This window comes from Sarcophilus harrisii, chromosome 4 (genome assembly GCF_902635505.1).
Source record: "Sarcophilus harrisii chromosome 4, mSarHar1.11, whole genome shotgun sequence".
Lineage (NCBI taxonomy): Eukaryota > Metazoa > Chordata > Mammalia > Dasyuromorphia > Dasyuridae > Sarcophilus > Sarcophilus harrisii.
The window spans coordinates 31,159,854-31,172,500 of NC_045429.1; the positions used below are offsets into that span (position 1 = coordinate 31,159,854).

Below are 12,647 nucleotides of genomic sequence, written 5' to 3' on the forward strand. Positions count from 1 at the left end.
TTTTCCCATTTTTTTCTACAGGGCCAACCAATCATGAGTTGCAACCTCTCACTTTTCTAAATTTCTGTGGCGATTGTTCTTTTCATTTATGTTGTTGTAGGCACTGCATATATTATTCCCTGGTTCTGATTCCATCAGTCAGTCAGTTAAAACTTGCATTTATTAAATATCGGTTATATTCTAAGAACAGGGGGATACAAAACAACAAAACAGTCCCTGCCCTCAAGGAGCTTACAGTCTAAAGGAAGAGACAAAACACAAACAACTGTGCAAAGGAGCTACAGATAGGATAAATTGCTGGTCATCCACAGGAGAAAGATTCTAGTATTGTGGAAGGCAGGATTTTATTTGGGAGTTGACGGAAACCAGGAGATGGAGACGAAGAGGATGAGCATTTCAGGCATGGGAGACAGTGAGAACCATGGAAGTAAAGAGATGAGAATGTTGTAGTTAAGTCATAGCAAGGAGGCCAGTGTACCTGGAGCAAAGGATGTGTGTAAGAAAATAAGGCTTCAGGAGACTGGAAGGATAAGAAGAAGAATGGTTATGAAGGGATTTTATGTTTGATCTTGAGGGTAACAGGAAGTCACTAGTTTGGGGAGTGATGAAGGTCAGAACTATGCTTAGGAAGGTGGTTCTTGGCACAGCTCGCCTGGGGGGAAGTGTGGAGGGCAGAGGCCGCTAGTTGGACCCAGAGGGCACCATGAAAGTCATAAGGGTTTTGGCTGCTGCCAGGGCTCGGTCAGAGGAGGTTGGCAACGCTGGGGGTGGTGGGCAACCGTCCGGAGATGCTGAAGATGCTGCTGCCCCTCAGTCCCCGGCCCCGGCCCGAGCCCGCGCCTGTGGTGGGCAGGAGACAGCGGCCTCCGATGCCCGCCTGGTACAGCAGCACTCCCAGCAGCAGGAGGGCCCCCACAACACCCAGGATGATGCCTGCAGTCAGCATGGTGGCCAGGGGCCGGGCTGGGCTGGGGCTGGGGCCGGGGCCGGCGACGGGGAAGGCCGCCAGGCTGACCAGCACAAGGCCGCTGACCAGTAGCACCAGGCCGCTGACCAGCACCACGAGGCTGTCTGCTCCTCCCCCGCTGCGCAGCAGGGCCACGTGCTGGGGCTGCCGGATGCAGTTCATGTCCTGCACGGCCGAGCCCAGGAGCTGCTTCACCAGCACCATCAGGGCCAGCAGGCAGAGCACGGTGCCCATGGCCAGCCGCCACTCGCCAGAGCGGCTGCTGGTGGAGTAGAGCAGGGCCACGCCGCCCGCCCCGCAACCGGCCACCAGCCCCACGGCCACAGAGAAGCACAGGGCCGCTCGCCGGGGCTCCTGCGACCACCAAAGCTCCACGTACTCCTCCAGCACGTCTGGGGCCCCCGCCACACTCCCGGGCAGGGGCAGGCCAGGGGCCGCTTCCAGCCGGGCCATCTGTCCCCCGCAGCCGCGGCCACTTCAGAGCTAGAAAGGACCGGAGAGTCCAGGGAGACTTGGGGGATGCAGGGCTTTAGCTCATGGCTGCCCACAGTGGGCCTAGACCCTGAGGCTCGAGTCCCTCTGCAGTCTGTAGCAGAGCCATTGTCCCCTAGGAAGACAGAGACGTTTGTGAGATCCGGAGGCTCCTGAGAGGTGCCCACGTCCCCCAGATTCTCGCTCCTGGGAAGCTCTCTGTCCCCTCTGCTCACCAGCCCCTCCCTGTGGCTCTTGGAGCCCCCTCCCCCAACAACGCCCCTGCCTCCCTCTCTCTTCCCCCTCTTGGAGCCCCTTCCCACCTTCTGAGATTCCGGCATTCTGGCTCCTTCATGGTAAGCGGGCTCCTCTCTGGACAGCTCCAAGGCTAGGCTCCCAGCGGTGTCCCCAGCAGCGCCTGGAACAAAGGCCCATTGAGCCCCAGGCCACTCCCATGACCTCAGCTGCCTCTTGTCACCACCAGCTCCGTGGGGCTGCGAGTAACCCTTCAGCCCCCAAGGATCTGGAACCCAGCGCTGCTCCTGGTATTCCCTCATCCAAAGGAAGGGCCCGGCCCTGAGCGTCACCGTCCCCACCTACGGCAGGAGCTCGCCTGGCAGTCACCCCCAGGCCTGGGTCCCTCATGCCCGCCCAGGACCTGGGGGTTAGAGCTTCGGATCAGTAAGGGACAGAGCCGGGTGCCCAGATCCCTGAGAGCCCTGCCCTGGGAGGGATGCATTCGGAAGGCACCGATACACCAACAAACCTGGCTTTGTGTCAGGCTTCTTCCTCTAACCCAGGGGTTCGCAGACTTTGGGGTCCCTCTTTACACTCTTAAAAATTTGATATCCCCAGCCCCGGAGGGCTTTTATCTATGTGTTATATCTATTATCTATTGCTTTTTGTTATATTCAACATGAAAATCTTACTATTATTATAAAAAGGGTTTTGACGTTGAAAGGCTTTGAGGATTTCCAGGGACCCCCCAACCACACTTTGAGAACAACTTCTTTTCTGTCATTCACCGAGATCTTGTTCCTCACCAAGACACAGCCTCCCCGGCCACCGGCTCTAGCACTGGCTGCATCTTTTCTCACGCTTTTCTCCATGGGGAAACCGAAACTGTCTTTGCCCACTGCCACTTCCAGAGCCTCACTTCTGTCGCCATGATTCAGAAACCGCTTCTCCTCTAAGCCAGAACTGCCACTCACTCCATATGCTAACATGTATCTCCCAGCTCCCAAATCATATTCTCCTCTTGCATGAGGAATTTGGTTCCTGACCCCCTTGCTCTCTATCATTATACTAGGAGACTTCAATATACACACTGATGTTCCCTCAAATGCCCTCACCAGATGCCCATCATTTGGGGAATGGCTCAGTAAACTGAGGCGTGTGTTTATCATGAAATATTATTATTCTATGGGAAATGATGAGCAGGATGCTCTTGGGGAAAAAAAACAAACCTCCTCGATCTCAAGCAAAGTGAAATGTACTGTGAACAAAGTAATAGCAATGTTCTGTCATGATCAGTGGTGAATGACTTTGCTATTTTCCACAGTGCGATCATCTGTGACTACTCTGAAGGACTTTCCATGAAAAATCCTCTCCATACCCAGAGAAGGAACTGATTGTGTCTGAATACAGACTGAAAAGCATATTCTCTCTCTCTCTGTGTCTCTGTCTCCCCCCACCCCGTCTCTGTCTCCCCCTCTTTCTGTCTCTGTCTCTGTCTCTCTTTCTCTCTCCCCCTCTCTCTCTCTCCCCCCCCCACTCTCTTCCCCTCCCTGTCTCTTTCTCTTACTCTCTCTCCTTCTCTCTCTCTCCCTTTTTCATTTTTATTTTCATAAGGGTAGGAGATCTATGGTTTTTTTTTTTCCACTACTTAACTTTTATGTAAATGTTTTGCATAACTTCACAAGTGGTTTCTTAATTGTGAATGAGGATAAGGGAGAGAACATAGACCTCAAAAATTTTAGAAAAAAATGTAAATTTTTTTGTTTTGAATAATGGGGGAGGGGTTCAAATAGATAAATAAATAAAATTTATTAATGCCTTCACTTTCCAGTTCCCCAATCTCATCAATTACCATGATTCTCTACCCTACCTCCATGCCTCTACCTTTTACAAACTAGGGATAATTACCTCTTCCATCTTACTATCCCCCACAAATGCTCACAAAGTCTGGAAATCCTCTAAATGATCCTAACCTCCCAGCATTCCATTTCTCCTTCTGCCTTACCCCTTGCCATCTTGTCTGCTCACAATTGCCTCCCTTCCCTAGGCATCTCCCTTGCTATTGCTTCCCTTTCCTCTCTTCCAATCTTGATCTTGGAGCTGCCTGGTTCACCTTCATACTGCTTTCTATCCTCACATGTCTTGTTCTTTGTTTCCACGAAATAGAAGGAAGTCACCCGACTGTAATGATTGAGTCCACTATAAATCTGTTAGCTAATCTTAACTGTGTCCTTACCATAGCAAGGCAATCCTCTGATTCTTGCTGTGCTTTTTGCTTTGTCCTCTCTCCACAATGGCTGTTTCTGACTTTCTCTTCTCTCTTCCAGCCTTCCACTTCTCAACTGAAAACGGTACTTCATCTCTTTATTGAGAAAATTGAGACCATTCACCTTAAGGTACCTCTTCTTCCTCTTTGCTCATCTTCCACTTCCCTGACATATTCTCCTTACCAGCTCTTCCTTCACTCCAGTATCTGAAAAATGGTCCTTTTTTAATATAAAATTATGCATATCCTTTGAGCTAACAATATCAATGCTAGGTCTGTATCCCAGAGATACTAAGGAGAAGGAAAAGGACCCATATGTACAAAATTATTTTGTGGTGGCAAAAAATTGGAAACTGAGGGGATACTCATCGATTGGGGAATGGCTGACCAAGTTGTAGCATATGGTTTTGATGGAATCCACGTATAAGAAATGAAGGAGAGGTTTTCAGAAAAACCTGGGAAGATCTGTATGAGCTGATGCAGAGTAAAATGAGCAGAACCAAGAGAATATTGTATATAGCAACAGCAATAGTATAAAGAAAATCTGCTTTGACAGACTTCGCTACTCTTAAATACAATTATCCAGCCAATGCCAAAGACTTATGATGAAAAATACTATCAACTTCCAGAGACAGAACAGATGATCTCTAAATGCAGATTAATACATTTAAAATGTTTATTTTTATTGCTTTTTTCCACATAACATGTGGAAATGTTTTATATAACTTCTTATGTATAATGGGAATCACATTTCTTGCCTTCTCAATAAGTTGGGGAGGGAAAATTAAAAAAAAAAAAGAAGCAACTTTTCTCTTTGTCAAGGCAGACCCCTCTACAAGCATGATCAATCCTGCTCCATTCAATCTAATCTTCAATCTCCCATGTCTCTTGGCTATTTCTTTTTTTTTTTTTTTTTTTTTAAATTTTTTTTTATTTAATAGCCTTTTATTTACAGGATATATACATGGGTAACTTTACAGCATTAACAATTGCCAAACCTCTTGTTCCAATTTTTCACCTCTTGCCCCCCCACCCCCTCCCCTAAATGTCAGGATGACCAGTAGATGTTAAAATATATTAAAATATAACTTAGATACACAATAAGTATACATGACCAAAACATTATTTTGCTGTACAAAAAGAATCAGACTCTGAATTATTGTACAATTAGCTTGTGAAGGAAATCAAAAATGCAGGTGTGCATAAATATAGGGATTAGAATTCAATGTAATGGTTTTTAGTCATCTCCCAGAGTTCTTTTTCTGGGTATAGCTAGTTCAGTTCATTACTGCTCCATTAGAAATGATTTGGTTGATCTCGTTGCTGAGGATGGCCTGATCCATCAGAACTGGTCATCATCTAGTATTGTTGTAGAAGTATATAATGATCTCCTGGTCCTGCTCATTTCACTCAGCATCAGTTCATGTAAGTCTTTCCAGGCCTTTCTGAAATCATCCTGTTGGTCATTTCTTACAGAACAGTAATATTCCATAATTTTCATATACCACAATTTATTCAGCCATTCTCCAACTGATGGACATCCATTCAGTTTCCAGTTTCTAGCCACTACAAAAGGGCTGCCACAAACATTCGTGCACATACAGGTCCCTTTCCCTTCTTTATAATCTCTTTGGGATATAATCCCAGTAGTAACACTGCTGGATCAAAGGGTATGCACAGTTTGATAACTTTTTGAGCATAGATCCAAACTACTCTCCAAAATGGTTGGATTCGTTCACAACTCCACCAACAATGAATCAATGTCCCAGTTTTCCCATCCCCTCAACAATCATCATTATTTTTCCTGTCATCTTAGCCAATCTGACAGGTGTGTAGTGGTATCTTAGAGTTGTCTTAATTTGCATTTCTCTGATTAATAATGACTTGGAGCATCTTTTCATATGACTAGAAATAGTTTCAATTTCTTCATCTGAGAATTGTCTGTTCATATCCTTTGACCATTTTTCAATTGGAGTCTCTTGGCTATTTCTTTGCTTCCTACCTATTTATCTCTCCCTTAAATTAGAAAAAAAATCAAAAACATATTTGACCCTACCATTCCCTCAAGCTATATTTCTTCTTCCTTTCACAAAATCTCAGAAAAAGCTGTCTATACTTGTCACTTCCTTTCCTCTCACTCATTTCTCAGACTTTCCAGATTGGCTTACAGTCTCAATATTCAACCAAAACTGCTCTCTCCAGAATTACCAGTAAGGAATGGAGGGAGTGGCAAGGCATTTTGGATTAAGTGACTTGCCCAGAGTCACACAGTTAATAAGCATTAAGTGTCTGAGGCCAGATTTGAACTCAGGAGTTTCTGATTTTAGGGCCAGAGCTTGATCCACTGCCCCTGTGATTTTTCTTAATCAGCAGACTGAATGGCCTTTTCTCAATCTTCATCCTTCTTGTCCTCTCTGCAGCCTTTGACACATGATAACCTTTTCCTCTCCTATCTGAATTCTTGGAACCCTGCCCTCTCCTTGCTTGCCTTCAACTAGACTGACCATTCCTCGGTCTCCTTAGCCAGATCTTCATTTACATCACGCTCCTTCCCTGTGGATGTCCCCCAAAGCTCTGTCTTGAGCCCTTGCTTTTCGCTACACTTTTACTGGATGATTACCAATTATCATCTCTAGAAAGTAGATTCCCAGATCTAGATATCTGGCCCTAGGCTCTCCTGAGCATCAGTTCCTTGTCACTGACTGGCCATTTTCAACATCTTGAACTGGATGTCCCAGATACGCATCAAATTCAACATGTCCAAAACCAGAGCTCATTATTGCCCCTGCCATGGTTCTTGTAATAAAGGTGGTCCACTGGAGACCTCATGCTGTGGTAACATGGAGCCATTAACAATGATTTAGTCTTTAACCCTTGCCAGCCAACTGGGTCTATATCCATTTGATTGTACTATCATTTTGTCCAGTGCTTCTTAAAGTTTTTTTTCACTCAGCCCTTTTTCCCCCCTGAGAAATTCTTATGTGATCCTGGGTTTATAGATATATAAGATAGGTATAAAATCAACCATTTGCTGATAGTAAGTCATAATTTCGTGACCCCCATATTCAGTTATGAGATCCCGATAGAGTTGTGACCTACAGTTTCACAAGCTGGGATCTAGCCCCAAACTCTCCATCTTCTCCACAAGAATATCATGAGACATTTCATCCAAAACTTTGCTAATATGTAAATAAACTCCGCAGCCCTCCCTTCATCTAGTGTCGAAGCCCATATTGGAAAAGGGACAGATCTCTTTAGTGATCTTTCTGGAATTTTCGTCCAATGAAATTCTCTTTTCTGTTGGAAAATTTCCCACCATCTTCCCAATTCCTGGGCTCATGACCTCAGGGTCATTTTGATTCCTCTCTCATTTACTTCACATATATTGGATGGGAAAGAACAAACACAATTGATACCCAAGATAATTAAGGAGATAGGGAGAGAGCTCTCAGCTACCCTGGATGAATGTCAGGTTCAGAACTACATCCTTGGATCCCCAAAGAGCTGGAAGAGGGAACGTTTAAGCCATTGTCAGTGATCTTTGAAAAATCATGGGAAATGGAATAGAGGTGACAAGATTGGAAACAGGTAAATGTTCTGCTCTTTTAAAAATTTTATATGCAATTATTATTCATCCTTCCCACTTCCCCTCTCCACAAATGAACAAAATAAAAACCCAATCAGAACAAAAATGCATGGTTCAGCAAAACAAGTCTCTACATGGGTCATGTCCTAACACGTGAGTCTCATTTTGAGTGCATCACCTCATGACGTGTGTGTCAGCTCCCGTCCTCCGGCATAATGGTTTATCATTATGGTGATTAGAATCCTAAAGTCATTTAAGCTAAACCAAACTTCTTCCTTATAGGACTGCTTTTGTTGCATAAATTATCCTGCTACTTCTGATAACTTTACTCTGCATGAGTTTATAAAAGTGTTTTCAGTTTCTTCTGAAATTGTCCATTTGGTCATTTCTTTTTTTTTCTTTTTCTTTTCTTTTCTCTCTCTCTTTTTTTTTTTACTGAGGCGATTGGAGTTAAGTGACTTGCCCAAGGTCACACAGCCGGGACGTGTTAAGTGTCTGAGGTCTAAGTCAGGCTCTCCTGACTTCCAGGCTGGTGCTCTACCCGCTGCACCACTCAGCTGCCCCCCATTTGGGGGCCAAATTAGACCTCATGACATCATCACACCATGAGAGATGGGCACCCCCTTTAGCTTCCAGTTCTTTAGGTTATAATTTTTTTGTGTCTCTGAGTCTTTTTCCTCTTTTGAATGAAGGTTTAGTAATATTGATAGATCAGAGGATATGGAAACGTCCTGCTTTCAAGAAAAGAAGAAGCGAGCAGACTGCAAACTATGGGCCAGTGAGCTTGACTTGAATTTAAAAAATCATTCAAAAGATGGCGCCCCCTTTGGGCCACACTCATCTCCTTGCCTTTCCTGACCTGTAACTTCAGTACTAGTAGAAGGGAATGCTCTGCAATTGATTTAGTTATTAGCAAAGCTTTTGATGAAATGTCAGATGCTATTCTTTTTTTTTTTTTTTTTTAAATTAAAGCTTTTTATTTTCAAAACATTTGCATGGAAAAATTGTCAGCACTGATCCCTGTAAAACCTTGTGTTTCCTCTCCTTCCCCTCACCTCCTCCCCTAGATGGCAGGCCATCCACTATATGTTAAGCATGTTAGAATAGATGCTGTCCCCTGCTATCCTTGTGGGGAAGGTGGAGAGATACGGATTAACTGATAACACAGTCAGGTGGACATAGAACTTGTTGGCTGGCCAGGTTCAAAGAGAAGGTAATTGTTAACGGTTCCATGTGACCAAGGCAGGCGATCTCCAGTGGGCCACGCCAGGGATCTCTGTTTGGCCCTGTGCTGTATTTTTTTAATCAGTTAAATTTTTTTTAATTTTAAATTTTTTAAATTTAATTTTTGGATAAAAGCAGAGAGAGCATGCTCAGCAAATTTACAGGAGATCCAGGATTGAGAGAGACAGACAGACTTGGTAAGGAAGGTGTGAATTGTCCCCAAAGGCCCGGAAGGGTGGAAGACATCAGTCCTGTTCTGTTTGCTCTGAGAGCCAGGAACCTGATGGGGGCGGAAGGTGAGCAGGGCAGAGGCCTAATAATCAGAACTGGCTGTCCCAGAGCAGAGGAGACTGCCAGGAGAGCGTCCCCTCCTTGGGGGTGGGGGGGTTTGGACAACCCCCTTTCTGTTTGTTGTTGCTTGTAGCCCCCAGTCATCAATAAAACATACACAACCCGACGTTTGGCATTTAAAGCCACACAGACGACATCCCAGACCCCAGAGCCACTGGCTCTCTCGCTGTTCCTCCGTCTCCGGGTTCTGTGCTTATGAACCGGCCGTTTCCCCCACATGGGAACGGCTCTCCCAGGACAAATCCAGACGGGCTCCCAGGGGTCCGGGTCTCCCATCTTGCCCAACACAATTACTCTTTACTTTGTTGTCTTAGACTTTGCGCAAAGCCGCACAAGCTGATAGGCTGCTAGAGAATGGAGTCTGGTTAGGCGCCTAATAAATGCCTGTGATTTGTGAGTAAGGAAGGGGGCCCTGTCTGCAGTAAGAGGAAGAGAAAGTCTAAATGGCCACTAAGTGGCCAAGACTCCTGGCCTGACATGTCTCATGGCAACGGGGCGGGGGGACCTCGGGAAAGTGGGGAGTGCTCCAGTTCTGGACCCTCCTCCCTTGGGTCCTTGGCAGAAATCTGGACTTGCTTATTAAGGGATGGTTTTGGATCATCTGGAAGGGAATCTGTTGCTTGGGTGGTTGAAGAGGAAGCAGATCCCACCATTTCTCCCCCACCAGACCCGTCCTCAGGTCTGGGTGGCATGACTTAGGCGGGGCCTGGATAAGCCAAGAGCCCCATTAAACAGGGGAGTCTGTGAAGCCGGAGCGTCTTTTCCTTTCTTTGCATCTCCAGCCCTTCACACAGCTCCCTGTATATAGTAGGTGCTAAATCAATGTCTACTGACTGACCCACTGTCCAGAGGATGGCCGCCGAATGGGGATGGGCTTGGAGCCCTGGCAGAGGCTGGGTAGAAAGACCTGGGAGTGTTTGGGCTGGAGAAGGTTCGGGGGGACACGAGTGCTGTCTTTAGGAACATGGAGGAGTCCCCAGGGGAGGAGGGAAGCGGGCAGAATTGGGAGTCTTGGGGGAATGCTCCAGGAGGCCAGATGAGGTTAAATGTCAGAAAAAACTGCACGGTGACAGCTGTCCCAGAGTGGAGGGGCCCTTCATCTGAGAAGGGGGTGGCCGGAGTCCCAGGACAGAGCCCTTGGGTGTTGGGGCCGGGGAGGTGCGTCTTTTAGAGGCCCACCTCGGGCCTTTTGTCCCTAGCAGCCCACACACGTCACCCCTCAGGCCCTGGAAGGTGGCCAGCGCAGGGCAGCCTCTGACTTCGTTATTTGGCGGCCCAACAGGGCCAGCTCAGGGAGAGGTGGGGGCAGGGTGTATGCTGGCTTCCTGCTTACCCCCCCCCCCCCCCCCAGTTGTGGGAGCCCAAGGGGACACAGGCTGAGAACTGACCTGCGGGTCCATGGGCTCCAAGGACGGCAGCAGAGAAGGAGGGAGCCAAAAGCCCGAGGAAAATTCAGCCAGATTACCTGTTTACCGGCCCCAGGTAAGCTAGGAAGGAGGCAGGGCAAGCGGCAGGTTAGCCCTTCCTGTCCCTGGGCCTTGCCCTGGATTGGCTGCAGCTGCTCTGCCTGCCCGCCTCCTGTCCTCCCAGTAGGACCTGGGCAGGGACATTCCCCGGCTGGGTAGGGCTTACCGGAAACTGGATCCCTCCTAGTCAGGGCCAACCTGCCCTGGGAGGAGGAGGAGGAGGAGGAGGAGGAGGAGGAGGAGGAGGAGAGAGGAGGGAGGAGGGAGGAGGAGGAGGGAGGAGGAGGAGGAGGAGGAGGAGGAGGAGGAGGAGGAGGAGGAGGAGGAAAAGGAGGAGGAGGGGAGGAGGAGGAGGAGGAGGAGGGGTGGGGGAGGATGTGGTACAGGTGGTACAGGATGCAAGTGGAGCAGAAGGAATGCTGCCTGGCCACCTGCTCCTCCTGAGGCCCCATGCCCACGGAGCCTCGGAAACAGCCCTTCACTGCCCCCATCACACAGCCTCTTTCTAACCCTCCATGCACTGACTCTGCAGGGACCTGCGGCTCTCTAACTGCCCCCAGTCTAATGCCCCCTGAGCCAGCAGGGCCCTCCCAGCATAGCCCCAGGTGTTTTAATTGCCTCCATCACAAGCTCACCCTGCAGAGACCTCCGGATACCCCCATGGCTCTTTAACAGCCCCTGGGCCACTGTATCCCTGGTCCGGCCCTCCCAGGTGTTCTAACAGCCTTCAAACTCCCACCCCAGCTCCACGCCTCTCACTGCTTACCCAACATTCCTCCCCTGCTCTAGCACCTTTGAGCCAGACCTCCTGACTTCCAGCATGAGCCCCCAGATCCCCCATCGGGCCCCAGCTCTTCTCTGGGCTCCGTCCCTTTGGGCTGTTTAAATCTGAAGGTTGGGGAGCATCTTAGGTCTCATGGGGCGCCCGGCGTAATGGTTTGGTTTGGGATTTTGCTCTGGGCCGAAAGATCCTGATGGAAGAGAGGAGTCTGAATTCTGCCAAGCCCTGAGGTTTCTGTCGATTCACTTCCATCCGTTGAGTGTTTGTTTGAGCCTGAAACAGTCCTTGCCCGCATGGATGCGACTTGCACAACAGACAAATCCTTCCCCGAGATTTAGGTGGGAGCCCCTGAGAGGAGGCAGGGATTCAAGGAAGCCGAATGAGAGGAGGCCAGGGCGGGCAAAGGCACAGTGTCCGTCTGTCCATGAAGGAATCGTGTTCAGGGAACAAGCAGGGCCAAATTAGCTGAGCTGGCAGGTGTGTGAGGAAGACTTAGGTTCAGATACTATCCTAAGCTCTAGGGACATAAAGAAAGGCAAAAACACATTCCCTGACCTCAAGGAGCTTACAGTCTAATCATAATGTAGATATCCAGTAGAAAGTGTGAGCCTAGAGCTCCAAAGAGAAGAGGGCTGGGAACATAGATCTGGGGGGCATCCCAGAGAGCTCGTGGGCGAAGGAGACGTCAAGTGAAAGAGCACAGCAAGGCAGAGGAGGAGCTGGGAAAAAAGACAGACCGACTTGATAGGGCAGGATATAACCAGGAGGAGCAACATCATGGAAACTGAGGGATGGAGAGGAGTATAGACAGCCATCTGAAAAGCTGGAGGTCAAACAGAATGATGACTGAAGAAATGCTGTTGATTGGGGTGGTTGAGCTCGTGGTGACCCAGAAGTGAGCACTCCCATGCAGTGGCAGAGCTGGAAGCTCAATTGGAGGAACGTGAGCAATGAACTTGAGGGAAGGAAATGGAGGCTAGGCAAAGCTTCCTAGGAGTTTGGGTGAAAGGGACAATCTTCCTCTGAGAAGGAACTATGCAGACTGAATGTGAATCAAAGCATAGTATTTTTACCTTTTTTTAGTTTGCTTTTCCTTTTTGGTGGTTTTCCCCTTTTGTACTGATTTTTTCTTGCACAACATGACAAATGTGGAAATATGTTTAAAAGAATGTACATGTATATAACCTATATCAGATTGTTGTCTGGGGGGAAGGTAAGGAGGGAGCAAAAGATTGGAACATTTCATTTAAATTTGTTTTCTTAATATTTTTCCCCAGTTACATTTAAAACAGTATTTT

At 47.8% G+C, this 12,647-nt stretch overlaps 1 protein-coding gene across 2 annotated transcripts; it reads right to left on the reverse strand.

Annotated features, from left to right (window-relative positions):
- Positions 1–141: 141 nt before the first annotated feature.
- On the reverse strand, positions 142–10,688 carry TMEM125 (transmembrane protein 125). 2 transcript variants are annotated; one of them, XM_031969290.1, is made up of 4 exons: positions 10,491–10,688; positions 3,912–4,148; positions 1,762–1,856; positions 142–1,574 (listed from the first exon to the last, which is right to left on the reverse strand). In XM_031969290.1, exon 4 carries the CDS (start codon positions 1,418–1,420, stop codon positions 743–745), a length of 678 nt encoding a protein of 225 aa, XP_031825150.1. In that variant the 5' UTR covers positions 1,421–1,574; positions 1,762–1,856; positions 3,912–4,148; positions 10,491–10,688; the 3' UTR covers positions 142–742. The 2 variants fall into 2 exon arrangements, with proteins under 2 accessions (XP_031825150.1, XP_031825149.1); XM_031969289.1 differs by lacking the exon at positions 3,912–4,148.
- Between the last annotated feature and the right edge of the window lie 1,959 nt (positions 10,689–12,647).

Bases quoted from the DNA above. Each gene is read 5' to 3' on its own strand.
- TMEM125 (XM_031969289.1), bottom strand. From the start codon at position 1,420: ATGGCCCGGCTGGAAGCGGCCCCTGGCCTGCCCCTGCCCGGGAGTGTG.